The sequence below is a fragment of the Artemia franciscana genome, chromosome 4 (genome assembly GCF_032884065.1).
Source record: "Artemia franciscana chromosome 4, ASM3288406v1, whole genome shotgun sequence".
In the NCBI taxonomy this organism is placed as follows: domain Eukaryota; kingdom Metazoa; phylum Arthropoda; class Branchiopoda; order Anostraca; family Artemiidae; genus Artemia; species Artemia franciscana.
The window spans coordinates 58699363-58718794 of NC_088866.1; the positions used below are offsets into that span (position 1 = coordinate 58699363).

The 19432-nt window shown below is 35.6% G+C and overlaps 1 protein-coding gene across 1 annotated transcript in view; it reads left to right on the forward strand.

Annotated features, from left to right (window-relative positions):
- LOC136026668 (uncharacterized) overlaps nucleotides 1-19432 on the forward strand; it is a 71833-nt gene that overhangs the window by 23768 nt on the left and 28633 nt on the right. Inside the window, exon 3 of the mRNA XM_065703411.1 lies at nucleotides 7854-8133. Within this exon, the coding sequence (XP_065559483.1) occupies nucleotides 7854-8133 (280 nt within the window). The remainder of the gene's footprint in view (nucleotides 1-7853; nucleotides 8134-19432) is intronic.

Below are 19432 nucleotides of genomic sequence, written 5' to 3' on the forward strand. Positions count from 1 at the left end.
AAGTCAGGAGCAACATTAAAACTTAAAGCGAATAGAAATTATTACATTATGAGGGGTTTTGTCCCCTCCACAATACCTCACAACTTGCGCTAAAATATTTTTAGTAATTTCAAAAGAGCTAATTATTCTAATTAAACGGTATTTGTGATTCAGGGGTCATTCTTAAAGAATTGGAACAAAATTCAAACTTTAGCGTAAAGAGCGAAGTATTGACGAACGGGCGAATCCCCTCATATACGTAATAAAAATATACGAATATAGAAGTGCGTTACGTAAGTTAATTTGTAAGTGATGTACATTTATTACAAATAAAAACGTTCGTAAATAAAATCAAAAGTTCTGGTGGCCTTTTTAAGCAAGAAAAAAACTGGAGGGCAAACCATGCCCCTCCCGTGCCCCTTTTTTCTCAAAATCGTCCGATAAAAACTTTGAGAAAGCCATTTAGCAAAAAAGGTAAAATTAAAATGCAAATTTCGTTTTAATTATTCGCGTACGGTTAGCCAAAGTCAAAACCTGCATTAATTAAGAAATGTTAAGAAATTAAATAAAAACAAGAGCTAAGAGCTCATATGGCACTATTGACGAGGCCGGAAGAGCCAAGAGCTCATATGGTATGAGCTCTAGCAAAATTACAAGAATAAATGGATTGATTTAAAAGGAAAATCCGTGGCTTAATGCCGTTCGGGATTTAAAATAAGAGCTCTGAGTTCACGATGTCCGATCACCTACTCGTAAGTTATAAATACCTCATTTTTTCAAAAATTTCCACTTCCTTCGGCCCCCCAGACGGTAGAATCGGGGAAAACGACCTGATCAAGTCAATTGTGCTGTTCCCTGACACGCCTACCGATTTTCATCGTCCTAGCACGTCCAGAAGCACCAAACTCGCCAAAGCACTGAACCCCACCCCCTAGCTCCCCCAAAGAGAGTGAATCCAGTACGGTTACGTCAATCACGTATCTACGACATTTGCTTATTCTATCCACCAATTTTCATCCTGATTCCTCCAATCTATGCGTTTTCCAAGATTTCTGATTTACCCCTCCAACTCCCCCCAATGTCAACAGATCTGGTCGGGATTTGAAATAAGAGCTCTGAGACATGGGTTCCTTCGAAATATCAAATTTCATTAAGACCCGGTCACTCATTCTTAAGTTAGAAATACCTCAGTTTTTTTAATTTTTCTAAATTAACACCCCCCAGCTCCTCCAAAGAGAATGGATCCGTTTCAATTATGTCAATCACGTATCTAGAACTTGTGTTGATTCTTCCCATCAAGCTTCACACCGCTATCTCTACTATAAGCGTTTTCCAAGATTTCTGTTTCCCCCTCCAACCCCCTATATCCCTGGATCCAATTTGGGTCAAAAATGGAGCATCTGAGACATAAGACCCTTCTAAATATCAAGTTTCATTAAGATCTGATCACTTATTCGTAAGATAAAGATACCCCAATTTTCACGTTTTCCAAGAATTCCGGTTTCCCCTCCAACTCCCCCCAATGTCACAGGATCTGGTTGGAATTTTAAATAAGAGCTTTAAAGCACAAGATCGTTCTAAATATCAACTTTCATTAAGATCAGATCACCCGTTCGTAAGTTCTAAATACCTAATTTTTTCAAATTTTTCCGAATTATCACCCCCCCCCCAACTCCACCAAAGATAGCGGATCCGATCCGGTTATGTCAGTCACGTATCTTGGACTTGTTTTTATTCTTCCCACCCAGTTTCATCCTGATCTCTCCGCTTTAAGTATTTTCCAAGATTTCCGGTCCCCCTTCAGTGACGCTGGATCCGGTCGGGATTTAAAATAACAGATCTGAGTTACGAGTTCCTTCTAAATAGGAAGTTTCATCAAGATTTGATCGCTCCTTCGTAAGTTAAAAATACGTCATTTTTCTAATTTTTCAGAATTAACCCTTCCCCCAACTCCCCAAAATAGAGCGGATCCGTTCTAATTATGTCAATCACGTATCTAGGACTTCTGCTTATTTTTCCCACCAAGTTTCATCCCAATCCCTCCACTCGAACCGTTTTACAAGATTTTAAGCTCCCCCTCTGAACTCCCACCAATGTCACCGGATCCGGTCGGGATTTAAAATAAAAGCTCTGAGACACAATATCCGTCAAAATATCAAATGTCGTTGAGATCCGATCACCCGTTCGTAAGTTAAAAATACCTCATTTTTTCTAATTTTTCAGAATTTTTTTTACCACCAAGTTTCATCCCGATCCCTCCACTCTAAGCGTTTTCCAAGATTTTAGGCCCCCCCTCCAGCTACCCCCTAATGTCACTGGATCCGGTTGGGATTTAAAATAAAAGCTCTGAGACACAATATCCGTCAAAATATCAAATGTCATTGAGATCCGATCACCCGTTCGTAAGTTAAAAATATCTTATTTTTTCTAATTTTTCAGAATTAACCCTCCTCCCCAACTCCCCCAAACAGGGCAGGTCGTTCCGGTTATGTCAATCACGTATCTAGGACTTCTGCTTATTTTTCCCACCAAGTTTCATCCCGATCCCTCCGTTCTAAGCGTTTTTCAAGATTTTAGGTTCCCCCCAACGCCACCGGATCTGGTCGGGATTTAAAATAAGAGCCCTGAGACACGATATCCTTCCAAATATCAAATTTCATTAAGATCCCATCACCCGTTCGTAAGTCAAATATACTTAATTTTTTTCTATTTTTTTCCGAATTAACCGGCCTCCTACCAGATGGTCAAATCGGGAAAACGACTATTTCTAATTCAATATGTGCGGTCCCTGATACACCTGCCAAATTTCATCGTCCTAGCTTACCTGGAAGTGCCTAAAGTAGCAAAACCAGGACAGACCGACAGACAGACAGACCGACAGAATTTGCGATCACGAGGGTTCAAACCCCCTCATATACATAATAAGAATTAAAGAATATAAATGTTTGTTACGTAAGTTAATTCTTAAGTTACGTATTGTCACTTGATTAATACCAAGTGCCATAAAAACTTGTTTTTTTTTTTGTTTTTTTAACTAAAAGTAAGGAGTGACATTAAAAAACTAACATAAATTATTCCGTATATGAAAGGGGTTGGCCCCTCCTCAACGCTTCGCTCTTTACGCTAAAGTATGACTCTTTTTCACAACTCTACTTTTAAAACAATAAAAAACTTTCGCGGAAAGAGGGGGGGCTGCTAGGAAGGGACAGCCCCTTTCCTTTACGGAATAATAACTGCTCCTTTTAAGTTTTGATAATCGCTCCTTACTTTCAGTTAAAAAAACTTTTTTTTTTTTTTATTTAATTCCGTAAAGGGTTGACGCATAAGGGCTCGGGATTTGGTCAGATCAAACAGAAAGAGAGGGATTACTTGCCTATATTTCTGTATTAAAAAGTGTGTTTGAATTCAATTGGCTTATTTTTGTGACGTATCTTCGCAAGCCTTTCGTATCATTCTTTATATATGTAGCCAAAAATAGTCCCGCCTTTTTAAAACCGGGCTAACAAATACTTTTGGGTAGCAAAGGCTGAGCGATAAATCCAAACTTATAGACTGCCGAGGAAATTAAATTTTTGGAATGAGAAATAAATACTCTTTTTTAAAACTTGATTGACCCTTTTGTTAGAAATACTAAGCCCTTAAAAGAAGGAAGGTTTTTGAGTTGCAACTCTTTTTTACAAGTAGACTCTTAAAATTCTGTGGGATTGAACCAATATTATCAGTGGTTCAAAAAAAAAATATCCCACTGCAGTTGAATATTTTATTCTAACTATGAATTTTTTATAAACTATGAACTAACTGTTGTTGCATCTTCATTTGGCGTCTTTTTTAATTAGAAAAATAAAACCAACTTTATCATTTTTCGAACAATTTAAGACAAACATTATTATTTTTTCCTTTGGGAGCTCTTTCAAGTCTCCCCCTCCCCCTTAAGCCTAAAAATAATATGCAGAGATTCGAATTCAAGAGCTTTCCTTACAGCAAAAATGATAAATAACCTATGGAAGATAACCAATAGTTAGAAATCAAGCTATAAAAAAAACTAGAAATAATCGATGGGGTATACCTCTTTAGGCCTATGAGAAAGAACTAAGAAAAACCAATTGTCTGAACCATGGATTTTTAGTTTGTTCTCAACTTCATTTTACTGAAGATTGGACCCTGTGAAAATCCTTGGGGATGTCTCTTGATGATCTTTTATGCCAGGATAGGGGCAAGGAGATGTAGATTTCCTTTGAAGGAACAATTGTCTTTGGGAATTAAGAGATAGTTAATGTTTGGATTTTACGAACGAAAAGACTGGTCACGTTTAATTCATTAGCTTTGCCTATTTATTTTCATGGTTGAACGTGGCAACGCTGAGGAAAATACGGCAATATCATAGAAATTTCATTGTCTGAAAGAACTAAAAGAAAATTGCTAGCCTAAGATGGGCGAAGGAAACAAAACAAATCTTTACCTTGATGTTTTTGATACTTTAAGCGAGGTTCTGACGAGAGTTGTTAGAAATCATAAGTAGGAGTCATTTTCCAGAAGAGAGATAATTAGCAAACATTTGACCAAGCAGTGTAAAAATAAATATTTGCTTAAAGATATCCTAGACCAAACACATCTATAAGTTCAAACTAAATAAGCTTACTGATCAGCTTCATGGGTCTTGCAAATGTTGTCTCATGGTTATTAGTTGGAAGCTGTTAGTTTAGTTGTCACGTTTTCGCTAAGTAGGCTTCAAGCTTGTTTACTCATTAAACAGCAGTAAACTTTACAATTTGGCTCTATAGAACAGGCACGTGTGCAAGGAGATGGGGGGTCTTGTCCCAAAAAAACGAAATTTGTATATTGACCAAAATACTTCTGTATTTTCATATAATTCACATGATTTTGCTTTCCTTTTTTAAAATTTTGACACCCAAAATGTTAGATGTCTCCCAGAGATGGAATCTCATGTACTGTACTGCAAAAGTATGGCACTATTGCCATACTTCTGCAAGTATGGCAAAAAAATATGATATAAAAAAATAATATAAAAATAAATAAATAATATAATATTAATATTATATAATAATATAATATAATATATAATATATTATAATAAATATAATAAATAATATAAAAATAAAAAAAATAATACGATATAAAAAAATAATGATAAAAAAATATATCATTTTTGTTTTTTTTAATTTGCAAGAGGTCAATTTGGTTCTTGACCTCTTTTTTTTTTGTTCTTAATTCTTAAAGCTATATATGGTTGTGTAAGTTTCCGCTTTTCCAAATATTTACTCAAACATTGAATTTCATTTCTCTGTCCTTGGTATTTTATGTACATGTTTTGGATTCATTAATTTTTTATTTTAATGTTTGCTATTGACCTCTCATTTGGAATTTGGCTCTTTGTTCATGTTTTGTCAGACCTCTTATATTAGGCTTGTTTAAAAGCTATCGAATAATGCTTATAAACTTTCCTGGACTCTTGATTCGAAGACTACCCTTCACGTAAATATGAATGCTAAATTAGAGTATTGGCAAGTTAGAAAAAAAAATTCTGTTTTCATAACACTTTGAATGTCTTTCACCTTTTTTGTCACCAACATCCCCTCTTCAAATTAGTAAACACGAGTTTAAGACATGTAACGCAATAAAGATGGGCTTTAAACTACATAAGCATACCGTTCAATAAGATTTAGTAAGAAAAGTCTGTTAATTGAGAAATTTACCGGGTTGGACAAGCCGATTGAATGGCCGATAGATTTTTTTTTTAAGTAAGCATTTACTGTTCTTTCGTGTTTGATATAAAAGACAATTGTTTTGATATAAAAGACCGATTGCCCCGTTTTTTGGGCAATCGGCACTTGACATATTTATCCTATCTAGTTAAGATACATTTTGTTTTCAATCACTTCTTTAATTTTTTAAATTAAGTTTACTAATTCTTAAAATTTGAATTTTTCCTTTTAATTTAAAATTTTCTCTCTTAGGCTAAATTCCAAATTAAATTTTAATTTAGAGTTTTAAATTTTATTAAATCAAAATTTTTCTCTTTAATTTGGTCCTATTTTATTTTATTTTTTTATGTTAAGGATCATCGTCAACTTAGCCTACTCCAAGACTGTCCAGTTAAACCTAAGAGCTTCATTAAAAAAAAAAGGAAAACAATAAAAAAATGGATTCTCGATCTGCTCTTTATCTACTGAACCTTTATTGATATTGCCGGCTGTTTACCGTTAAACTTAAGAGCGAAATGGCTGTAATGGCTGTAAATGGCTGTAATGGAATGGCTGTAATGATATACACAAAAAAGGTTGCCCAATAGTTTGGCTGCATTACAACCGGCCTGCTTCCAGTGAGCAACTTTCTTGAAACTATAAATCATATTTCTATAGTGCTTTTACTGATAAAGCAGATATATCTCTCCTTGATTCAATTCTGTTTCAAAAAATACACATGACCCTTCTCCCTTGATCGGAAGACCCTCAAAGCCCCCCCCCCCTTTATAAACAGTAGTATGCTTTATTCTCGAATATCTTTTAAGTATTTTTTTGCTGATTTTTCATTCACGTTTCTTTGTTTTTAATTTTAAGTTTTTTTAATTAAAAAAAGAAAGTTGAATTAATCAACAACTTTTACGACACAGGTTAACTCTCTAAAAAACTGCTTAGTTTTCAGGAAAGTGCTAGTGCTAGTAGAATTCTACAAAATATAGGGAACAGGCATCTGTGATCTTAGTTCGGGCAAAAACATATAATTTCAAATTTGGTGTTTGGTGTTGACCTTTGAAGCATTTTTTTGCTGATTTTTCATTCACGTTTCTTTTTTTTTATTTTAAGTTTTTTATAATTTAAAAAAGAAAGTTGAATTAATGAACAACTTTTACGACACAGTTTAACTCTCTAAAATACTCGAGAAAACTTAGTTTTCATAAAAGTGCTAGTGCTAGTAGAATTCTACAAATATAGGGAACAGGCATTTATGATCTTAGTTTGGGTAAAAAACACATAATTTCAAATTTTGTAGATGGGGCTTGAAACTTCTAGAACAGAGTTCTCTGATATGCTGAATCAGATGGTGGTATTTTTATTAAGTTCCCTTGAATTTATGGGAATGTTTCCTCCCCTTATTTGTAGAAACATAGAGAAATACTGCTCTTCACAAATATACTTACTCTGTTATCAGGCACGTACGGAAGATGGAGGCCTTTGAGCCCGTGATCTACTAAAATCGTGCGGTTTTACCTTATTGTTTAATTTATTATGTATCGTATACAATTAGTCTATATTCTGTTTATTTCGAATATAGCCCCACACCCCTGCGAAAGTTCACGCCCCTTCAAAATAAATTACTCTGTGCTTTTCTCTTTCCCTGGACGATTTAGCGAGATCTTACCCATTTATCAGGGGGAAAAGGCCCCTAATTTTGTCAAACTTCACAGTAATTTCTTATGTAAATTACTAATCATCAAATAGTTGCCATTTTCCGTCATTTGGTGTATATTTTTGAAAGCCCTGTGCGCCGCACAGTTCTGCTACGCTTGGGTGAATCCCCATGACACTTGGCCCATTTCTGCCACGGTTGGCATAGTTTTACCACGATTGGCACACGCCACCTGGTTTAAGTAATTTCTGAAAGTCAGTGACCCCTCGCTTTCCTAGTCAGCAATAATTTGTATCATATTTAAGATCAGCATTAAAATCCGAAAATTTCTCGCTTTATTCTCCTCACTCTCCCTCAATGTCCAAGTCTATTATGAGACGAGTGATGCTCTCTATTAGTATTCAATGTTTTGACCAATGTAGATATTTACTTAATATTGTATCAAGTGTCTGAGCATTTCATTTCTGAATAACTGTAACCATTAGATCTGTTTCGTCATCTTGCAGGGGAAATTGAAGACAGGTTGCACAACATAGAAAGTCAGATCGCCGACCAATTTACCATTGTGAAGACAATGATATTGAACATAGAACAGAAAATGGCATCTCAAGAAAATAATATGAAAAGATATCTTCGTAAACTCTATGGATCTATGGAAAATCTTCAAACATCTTGCAGAAGTGGGGGTCGATATTTAGCTAAACAAGGGCTAAAACATAATAGAGGAAGGGGAGCTCAAGATGTTCCAGGGATTAGCACTCCAGGGAAATCAAGAACTGCTCAAACGTAAGACATCAATCTATTTTTTTAGCCTATCTTAGGTGTTTTCGATTATAAACTAAAGCCAGGATCGAAAGTGGGATTCATCCTGTTTTAATTTTCTATTTCATCTAGTGTTTGATGAACTTAAACAAAAAAAAACAAGTTATTTTTAAATGCAAGTAAAGAGCCACATTAATACCTAAAACGAAGAGAGATTACTACTCCCTCCTCAGCCACCCTTTTTATATGCTTAAGTCCGACTTATTTCAGTGCTACCTTGAGAACGAATGATCTTCCAGAAGGGCAATGGGATTGAGCAAGGGCAAAAGTGATGTGCATTTGCTTGGAAAACAAGAATTTTCAGTTCAAACGTTTTAAAACGGCAATTGGTAAAGAACATTCTAGCCTATATTCAAAGGCTAACCTACACAGAAGGAAGATTGTGGGGAGAGCGGGTGTCCCTAAGGATAAGACTTGTTCAAATAATCCTGGGAGAAATAGGATCCAAATAATCATATCGAAGCTTCTGTTTCTCCCCCACCGCGAGAAATATCTTGTAGTAAAATTTTTAGTTACGAGTATCATTCTCAGACCATTGTTACGTAAAAATTCAAATACAGTGGGAACAGGGAGGGTTGTCACCCTAATGTAATTCCCAGAGGTATAGTTAGTGGATAATTCAACAATGCTGAACAAAATGGCTACCTCAAAATTTTGATGGGTTAACTTAGGGGAAAAGGAGCGTGGGAGGGTGTTACTTTGCCCTCCAATCTTTTTGGTAGCTTAAAAGGGAACTAGAACTTTTAATTTCCATTTAAATGAGCTCTGTCCTTGTCTTTATGATCATTGGTCCGATACTTTCACACCTGGAAAAATTAAAAAATAAACACGCATTCGTGATCTTTCTTCTGGCAAAAAAATAGGAAGCTCCCCATTTTTTCTGCTACTCTGAATCTGATTGATTTTTATTAAGATTCCCCGACTTTTTTGTGGTGTTCCTCCCCTTTTTTGAAAATCCGTAGTAAAGAGCTACTGTAGACCAAAGATTAATGTAAATAAAGTCAACTATTTTTTTCAAGCGCATAATTATCATAAATCACTTTCAATAAATATTTTAACTCCAAAAAGAACAGACGTTACAATAAATAACCGAATCAAACTCTAAATGAACAGAGACTAAGCGGAGTAGGGCTGATACCCCGGTGCCTTTTAAAGACCCGAACATAATTTGTCCTTAGCTGAAAAGAACATTTATTTCAAGCTATGTGTTTTTATTTTTCATCTATGTGTTTTATTTTCTCATCTATTATTTTTCATCTATTTTTCATCTATGTACATTTTATTTTTATTTTTATTTTTATTATCGATAGTCCTGAAAGTCTTAATAATCTGGATTTATTAAAACTAAAAAAGAGAAAACATTTATAATGTATTTTTGTTTTCGGTAAAGTGCAAATTATTTTCTAGTTTTTAAGAGATACGGGGGGCGTCAGCCCCGCTCCTCTTGTTTTCTGCTCATTCAGTTATTTTACTAATATACACCCTTTTGAAAATCTGGATGCGCACAATATATTTGATTTAGTTTCACACCTCAACTTTCCCTTAAAAATAAATCTTTGCATTTCATTCAATTCTCAAGACATTGTATCTGTACAGCATATACCATTTTAACTTAGCTCAATAGTAAGAGCAGAAGTAGTATAAATAGTAGCTCTTAAAGTTGAAACTTGATATCCTCTGTGGTTCTTGAGATTGAGATACTGCTGAGACATCTTATTGACAACCACCAAGCACTCAGTGTAGTTTGGTTTAGTTTTGAAGCACAATCAACTTTCCCTGAAAGTTTCTACTTTATACCCTGTCCCAGCCCTAAGATATCCTGTCTGGATATCTTGAAATTCTGCTCTATTTTGACAAACTGGATGCACGCAAAAAATTTTCATTTAGTTTGGCAATAGCAGTATAAGAAGTAGCAGCAAAAGTGGTAACAATATTGATAACCCCGGAAGCTCCAGCTTGTTGTCTCTAGACGTTGCTGGGATATTGCAATAGCACATCCCTTTGATAGCCCAAATGTCCATGCTACTACTATTAATAACTCACGGCAGCACCAAGCCACATTAGGCCAACACAGCTATGCACGCTCCTCCTCCATTCCAGTCTATTAAAAACTTCCCTCTTTGTGCCTTCCCGGGAAGTTCCCATTTTCTTTAAATCTTTCTTTCTTTCTTTACGTGCTTTCTGTTCAGCCCTAGACGCTTGGTAAGAAAGGACAATCTTCGGCAATCTGTAATCCTTCATCCGCAGAAGGTGCCCTAGCCATCTCATACATAGCAATAATCACTTTAATGTATTTGTCTGGTATCAAACAGTTCGTGGTAAGGAACTGTATTAAGGAGCGACCCGGCTCAATGGTAACCGAAACTGTAAAAAACGGAATTTTGAATCGTATTTTACTGCTGATTTTAAATCTATAAGTTTCATCAAGTTTAGTCTTACGCATCAAAAGTTACGAGCCTGAGAAAATTTGCGCTATTTTAGAAAATAGGGGGAAAAACCCCTAAAAGTCATAGAATCTTAACAGATTCAGCGTATCAGAGAACCCTACTGTAGACGTTTCAAGCTCCTATCTACAAAAATGTGGAATTTTGTATTTTTTGCCTGAAGGCAGATCACGGATGCGTGTTTATTTGTTTGTTTGTTTTTTTGTTGTTTTTTTTTGTTTTCCCCAGGGGTGATCGTATCGACCCAGTTGTCCTAGAATGTTGCGAGAGGGCTCATTCTAACGGAAATGAAAAGTTCTAGTGCCCTTTTTAAGTGACCAAAAAAATTGGAGGGCACCTAGGTCCCCTCCCACGCTAATTATTTTCCCAAAGTCAACGGATCAAAATTCTGAGATAGCCATTTTATTCAGCGTAGCCGAGAAACCTTATAACTATGTCTTTGGGAACGACTTACTCCTACACAGTCCCCGTGGGAGGGGCTACAAGTTACAAACTTTGACCAGCGCTTACATTTAGTAATGATTATTGGGAAGTGTACCGGCGTTTTCAGGAGGATTTTTTGGTTGGGGGGAGGGTTTGAGAAGAGGGGTATATGCTGGGGGAACTTTCCATCGAGAAATTTGTCATGGGGGAAGAAAATTTCCACGAAGGGAGCGCAGGATTTACTAGCATTATTAAAAAAAAAACAATGAAAAAATAAATATAAAAAAGTTTTTTTCAGCTGGAAGTATGGAGCAGCATTAAAACTTAAAATGAACAGGAATTATTACCCATATGAGGGGCTCACCTCCTCCTAATACTTCGCTCTTTACGCTAAAGTATTTTTAGTAATGTCAACTATTTATTCTACGGCTTTTGTGACTCAGGGGTCATTCTTAATGAATTGGGACAAAATTTAAGATTTAGTGTAAAGAGAGAGGTACTGACGAAGGGGCGAAACCTCTCATATGTGTAATAAAAACATGAGAATAAAAAGTTCTTTACGTTAGCTAATTTATAAGTTACGTATATTTTTTACTAATAAAAAGATTCGTAAAAAATTAAAAGTTCTAGTTGCATTTTTAATAAACCAAAAAATTGGAGGGCAACTAGGCTTCCTCCCCTGCTCTTTTTTTCTCAAAATCATTCGATCAAAATTATGAGATAGTCATTTAGCCAAAAAAAAAAAAAAAAATGCAAATTTCGTTTTAATTATTCCTCTGCGGAGAGCCAAAATCAAAACATGCATTGATTGAAAAACGTTCAGAAATTAAATAAAAAAAAACAAGTTTTTTTAACTGAAAGTAAGGAGCAAAATTAAAACTTAAAACGAACAGAAATTACTTCGTATATGAAAGGGGCTGCTTCCTCATCAACGCCCCGCTCTTTACGCTAAAGTTTTTTACTGTTTTAAAAAGAAGAGTGAGAGAAAGAGTCAAACTTTAGCGTAAAGAGCGGGGCGTTGATGAGGAAGCAGCCCCTTTCATATACGAAGTAATTTCTGTTCGTTTTGAGTTTTAATGTCGCTCCTTACTTTCAGTTGAAAAAACTTGTTTTTTTATTTAATTGCATCAAAAGAATCGCATTTTAATGCTGAGTTTTTATGCTAAGATTTTAATGCTAAGTTTCATCCAGTTTATTCTTACCCATCAAAAGTTACGAGCCTAACAATATTTACCTTGTTTTAGAAAATAGGAGGAAACACCCCTTAAAAGTCATAGCGAAAATCACATCATCAGATTCAGCGTATCGGAGAACCCTACAGTAGAAGTTTCAAGCTCCTATCTACAAAAATGTGGAATCTGTATTTTTTTTTGCCACAAGACAGATCACGGATGCGTGTTTGTTTGTTGTTTTTTTTTTTTTCTTTTTTTTTTTTAACTCATGGATGATCGTATCGACCCAATGGTCATAGAATGTCACAAGAAGGCTCATTCTAATAGAAATTAAAAGCTTCAGTGCCCTTTTTAAGTGCCCAAAAAAGTTGGAGGGCACCTAGGCCCCCTCCCACGCTCATTTTTTTCCAAAGTCACCGAATCAAAATTATGAGATAGCCATTTTAATCAGCAGAGTCGAAAAACCGAATAATTATGTCTTTAGGGACGACTTACTCCCCCACACTCTCCGTGGGAGGGGCTGCAAGTTACAAATTTTGACCAGTTTTTACATTTAGTAATGGTTATTGGGAAGGGTACAGATGTTTTCAGGGGGATTTTTTGATTGAAGGTTGAGGGGTTGGAGGAGGGTTTGAGGGGAGGGGTTTACGTGGAGGGACTTTCCATGGAGGAATTTGTCATGAGGGAAGAGAATTTCCATGAAGGAAGCGCAAGGTTTTTTAGCATTTAAAAAAATAACAAGTAAAAATAGATATGAAAAAGTTACTGAAAGTAAGGACCAGCATTAAAACTTAAGACAAACAGAAATTTTTACGCATATGAGGGGTTCACCTCCTCCTAATACCTTGCTCTTTACGCTAAAGTATTTTTAGTAATTTCAACTATTTATTCTACGGCTTTTGTGATTCAGGGGTCATTCTTAAGGAATTGAGACAAAATTTAAACTTTTGTGCAAAGAGCGAGGCATTGACAAGGGAGCAAACCCCCTCATATACGTAATAAAAACATACGAATATAGAAGTTCGCTACGTAAGTTAATTTGTAAGCTCCGTAAATTTTTAGTATTAAAAACGTTCGTAAAAACTTAGAAGTTCTAGTTGTCTTTTTAAGTAACCAAAGAATTGGAGGGTAACTAGGCCTCCTCCCCCGCTCCTTTTTTTCTCAAAATCTTCCGATCAAAACTATGAGAAAGCCATTTAGCCAAAAAAATAAATTAATATACAAATTTCTTTTCAATTATTCGTGGGCGGAGAGCCAAAATCAAAACATGCATTGATTCAAAAACGTTCAGAAATTAAATTTAAAATAAACATGTTTTTTTTAACTGAAAGTAAGGAGTGACATTAAAACTTAAAACGAACAGAAATTACTCCGTATATGAAAGGGGCTATTCCCTCCTCAACGCCCCGCTCTTTACGCTGAAGTTTTTTACGGTTTTAATAAGTAGAGTTGATAGAAAGAGTCAAACTTGTGCGTAAAGAGCGGGACGGTGAGGAGGGAACAGCCCTTTTCATATATGGAGTGATTTCTGTTCGTTTTAAGTTTTAATGTTGCTCCTTACTTTCAGTTAAAAAAAAACTTGTTTTTTTTATATTTAATACTATACAAGGATAAGAGCTTCGCTCAAGCAGTTCTTTCAACAAAATCGAGCGCTTGCTCATAATCTATAAGACTGAGGACATAATCTATAAAACACCAAAGGTGTTTCACAACTCCGGCACTTCTCAATTATTAACCTAAGAGAGAAAATTTGGTCGAAACATGTCCATATGTGTTTTAATTCAGTTTAACCACAGCCCTTACGGTTCCCTGAAACTTCTACTAATAGCATTAGCATTAGCAATAGTAGTAGTCTTAGTAACAGAAGTATAAGTAGGAGCATTTGGGGTATTATCAGTTATAGCAGAGGCAGTAAAGTTGTAGTAGCAGCAAGTGTTTACATTGTGCCTTTTTGGTCTGATTAAACGACCGCTCCTCATGCACTGATAATTTCAACATTAGGCTTTAAGCCATTTCTGACGTATTGCTAATACACACTTTTGATAACTTGCATTTACATAGTGTATTTAGGTGTAGCTCAAGGCCCCCACCCTCAGCAGTCCCTGAGAGTTCCACATTAATATTCTTAGCCGTAATAAAAGTGATGCTGATAGCATTAATAACATAACATACCACCCCTTAACATACCCTGAAAGTCTCAACCTAATACTATTAGCTGTCCTTAAGATACTGATGATACGCCCTTTGATAGTCCGCACACACATTTCGTGTTTCAGTTCAATTGAATATCCTCCTAAGCATTTACTGAAAATATCAAACAGTTCGTGGTAACGAACTATAGTAAGGAGCGACCCGGCTCATTAGTAAACGAAACTCTAAATCGATACTAAAAGACACATTAAAAGAATTGGATTTTATGATCTGATGAAACATACAAGTTTCATCAAAATTAGTCTTACTCATCAAAAGTTACGAGCCTGAGAAAATTTGCATTATTTTGGAAAATAGGAGAAAGCAACCCCTACAAGTCATGAAATCTTAACGAAAATCACACCACCAGATTCAGCGTATCAGAGAACACTACTGTAGAAGTTTCTACAGCTCCTATCTACAAAAATGTGGAAGTTTGTATTTTTTTTTTTCAGAAGACCAATCACGGGTGCGTGTTCATTTGTTTGTTTTTTTTTCCCCGGGGGTGATCGTATCGACCAAGTGGTCCTAGAATGTCGCGATAGGGCTCATTATAGAGGGAAATTAAAAGTTATAGTGCCCTTTTTAAGTGACCAAAAAATTGGAGGGCACCTAGGCCCCCTCCCACTCTCATTTTTCCCAAAGTCAACGGATCAAAATTTTGAGATAGCCATTTTGTTCAGCATAGTCGAAAAACATAATAACTATGTCTTTGAGGCTGACTGACTCCCCCACAGTCCCCGTGGGAGGGGCTGCAAGCTACAAACTTTGACCAGTGTTTGCATGTAGTAATGGTTCTTGGGAAGTGTACAGGCGTTTCAGGGGGATTTTGTGGTTGGTCGTTGGGTTGAGGGGAGGGGATACGTGGGAGGATCTTCCCTTGGGAGAATTTGTCACGGGGGAATAGAATTTCGATGAAGGGAGAGTCCGGGATTTCCTAGACTTTATCTAAAAAAAAAGAAAAAGTTTTTTCAACTGAAAGTAAGGAGCAGCATTAAAACTTAAAACGAACAGAGATTATTACGCATATGAGAGGTCCATCTCCTCCCAAATACCTCGCTCATTACGCTAAAGTATTTTTAGCAATTTCAACTATTGAATCTATGGCCTTTGTGGTTCAGGGGTCATTCTTAAAGAATTGGGACAAAATTAAGGCTTTAGTGTAAAGAGCGAGGTATTAACGAGGGGGCCAACCCCTCATATACATAATAAAAATATATGAACATAGAAGTTCGTTACGTAAGCTAATTCGTAAATTACGTATGTTTGTACTAATAAAAATGTTAAAATTAAAAGTTCTAGTTTGCTTTTATAGTAACCGAAAAAATGGAGGGCGACAAGGTTTGTTCCCCCATCCTTTTTTCTCAAAATCGTCCGAACAAAACCAAGAGAAAGCCATTTAGCAAAAAAAATTAATACTCAAATTTCGTTTTAATTATTCATTTGCGGAGAGCCAAAATCAAACATGTATTAATTCAAAAACGTTCAGAAATTAAATAAAAAAAACAAAGATTTGTTTTGACTACAAGTAAGGAGCGACATTAAAACTTAAAACAAAAACACAATTCAGTGATACTTTCTTGTTTGTTTTTTTTTTGTTTTGTTTTTTGTTTTTTTGTTGTTTTTTTTTTAATTATCCTGTCTGTCTGAGACTAAATCAAGTTCTAAGTTATCTTTTTGGACGTACATACTTAAGAAGTTAAACGGGTTGTTCAGCCCAACTCGGCATCGAGAATCAACTGGACCAAATGCTTCCATTTGGTTTTTTCTTCTGAATATAGCCAAGGACTGTATCCACGCTGTGTTCCACTTGTAATCATGCATCCAGAATCCCTCAAGCCGTTCGACTCCCTTTCTGACTATTTTATGCCAATATTTAGTCAAGTCACCTGGTTTGTATTCAACGAAGAAAAGGGGAAGAATGGTAGTAGTGCCTGGCGTGTTAGGGTCTCTTCCGAGCACCTCATTGTGGGGTCTAGGTACTTAGCCCGTCCTTTCTTGATCATGGTGTAAACGTCAAGCTTTTGACCGCTATTTTCCTCAGCTGTTGAATGCTAATCCTTTGTGAAAGCCTAATGCAGCACATGGTCCGTACATGTTTCCTCCACACTGAGAACAAAGTTGTTCGTGTTACGGTTCTTGCAGCACCTTGATTCTTCGAGCCTAGTCTTTCTAATTATGCTTGTAAGTTCCAACCGAAGACAAATAAGAGAGACTACTGTGCTATTCTTTCGTTTTAAACAGAATTATTCAATTTTATTGATTTTTTTTTCGAGAAGTGACCTATTTCCGTTAGCCTATAACATCATTCCATATTTCTGAAGATAAAGTTAGTATGGAATTTTATGTCAGTAAAAAGAACAAAAAGTTTTGTTCACCATGTTTTTTTTTAGTAAACTCTATTTCTCTTTGTTGTAAGTCGAAGTTGGAAAAAATTGGCTTTTAACTGTATATTCAAAATACTTATCTATGAAGCCATAAACATTTTTGAAGAAACGAAACGCAACAATAAAACAAAAGGAAACTTCATCTATTTTCATTGTACGTTCACGTTTATTCAATTTAAATATTTATAGTTTTAAGCCAAAATGTACATCTGGGCAATCGTCTTTTCTAGGGTAATGATTTAAAGCCATACAACGCCTTAAGATCATTTTGTGGGTCTCAGCGTTGACTGACCGTCTCAAGGATAAAGGGTCCATTAACAAGTTCTCCCATGGAACTAGCTAAAATCAAAAGCTGTCAAGGATTTATGTTTTGACTGTGAAATTCGACTATAAAGACAGTGAAATGTACTTCCCTTAGTCGGCAGGTTTGTCAAACGAAACGGAGGATTCCACAAGAAACTTCCAAAGCGGCCAAAAACTCAAATGACAATTCTTTTGAGCTGATTTTATAGCGTTTTCTGAGTAGATATGCTGGAACGTTTTTAGAGACTGCTCTTTCCTAACCTTTGAAATGCAAATTTTGCTCCGTTTAATTGAAAAAACAAAATGGACACCTTCTGATAATGTAAGTTTCATTGTATCTGAATACCTCTATCTCCAGCACAAAACAAGGGAAGTTAAATGTTTTTTTTTTAGGATTTTCAGGAAAGTAAGTGTCGGCTTTTGATTTCCGTCGTTTACTCGGATTTATTATCCAAGCTCTACAAGCTAAGGCAAGACCGCTTGAGTAATTCTAAATACTTTAGCCAAGTTAAACCAAAAGAAGCTTATGTTGGAGGAGACAGGGGTGCTCTTTAAGGTACCGCATGTCCTTAAAGGGAATTCTGAAATCAAATCCTGATTCATCTTTTACAAATTTATAAATAGACAGCAGAGTAACAGAGGGCTCACTTATAAAAAAAAAATTGTGATTCAGACTTCTCCTTTTTTTACTGGCTTATGTTTTAACATAGAACAACCAATCAATTGAATTTATCTTTTTATCTATTTACTGGCTTAAAATTTCGCGCAGAAGGTTACAAAACAATTTGTCTCTCCAGAAATAAGTGATTTGGAGGAGATTCGCCCAAAGAGCCCTTGTCTATGCGTGATCGGTAATTTGATCTTAACTGTTATGGCCAAGAGAAAAAGAACCTTAAGATTCGTTTAGCGTATTTACAAGGCTCACGGTAATCGCGAGAAAATAAGCGCCAACTGTATAGAAAGGAGCACTATATTCTAGAAAGCTAAATTGTTAGCTTACTTTTAAATCTAAATTTTCTTTACAAACAGCAAAACTAGATCAGTATCATTAGCTAGAACAGAGTCCAATTTCCTTCCTTGAATATCAAAGATTTCTCGACTAATCCTTAGAGGTATTTGCTTCCTACCTCCGTCTCCGTTCAACCTACCTTGTGTGCAGATATTTAGAATGACAATGTATTCTTTATAGCATGCTAATATGTTTGTTTGAACTGTTAGACCTCGTTTGAGAAAAATGGGCAAAACACCTCCAAAAAGGGGGTAGGGTGGTCTTGAAGAAAATTACACTGTGTAATTCAGCGCTTTAGACAGCACTTGAGATTAGGTTTCAAGCCCCTATTTGCAAAAATTCGTATTCTTACTTTTGAACCAAGAAGAATAGAGACGCATGCGTGTTTTTGTTTTACTTTTTCTTTTTCATGGGTGATTTTGTTGAACCAATGATCCTAGAATGTTGGGAGAAGACTCGTTAGAATAAGAAGCAAAGTCTAAAGGCTTTTTTTAGCAATAAAAGAGGCTGCGCCACAGTAAAGTGGGATTTTCAGCTATTTTACGACTCAACCAAAAAAATTTAGCCGACAAAAAAATGCTAAAATGTCATCAAGTGAAAATTTAAAACGGCCAACCTATTTAAATTGAGCTGCAGGTTTTCTGTTTACGGATCCCAAATGGTGGAGCGTTCGTCCCTAAGGATAGACTTTATGTAGCCTATGCACAAATAAGTTATTAATTCAAGGAGACCGAAGTTTGCTCGGTTCCTGGTACTCGGCACAGGGTAGGCTTAAATATATTTGAATTTCAAATTACGCATTAACATAATTTTTCTGTTGTTGTTTAGTTTTAAGTCAAGAGGTTTAATTTTATAGGATTTGTGTTCTCTTGGGAGGCGATCAACAATCTTAGCATTAATAGTACTTAATTATTTTTTAGCGACGCTAAAATAACATGTTCCTTCATTCCGCTGTAAATTTGATTACTTTGCTAATGCTTCCTGATTGATTGATTAAATTAAAAAAAACAAGTCTTATCAACTGAAAGTAAGGAGCAAGATTAATACTTAATAGGGACAGAAATTATTACGTACATGAGGAGGGTCTTCCCCTCATCAATACCTCGGTATTTACACTAAAGTTCGAATTTTATCCCAATTCTTTATGAATGATTCCTGAATCACAAAGGCCGGTTAGAATAAATAGCTCTTTTAAAAGTACTTGAAAAAATTTAGTGTAAAGAGCGTAATAATTCTGTTCGTTTATGTTTTAATGTTGCTCCTTACTTTCAGTTGGAAAAACTTTTTTTTAACTTCTGATCTTTTTTACACAATTCTGGGAAACCTGACTCCCCC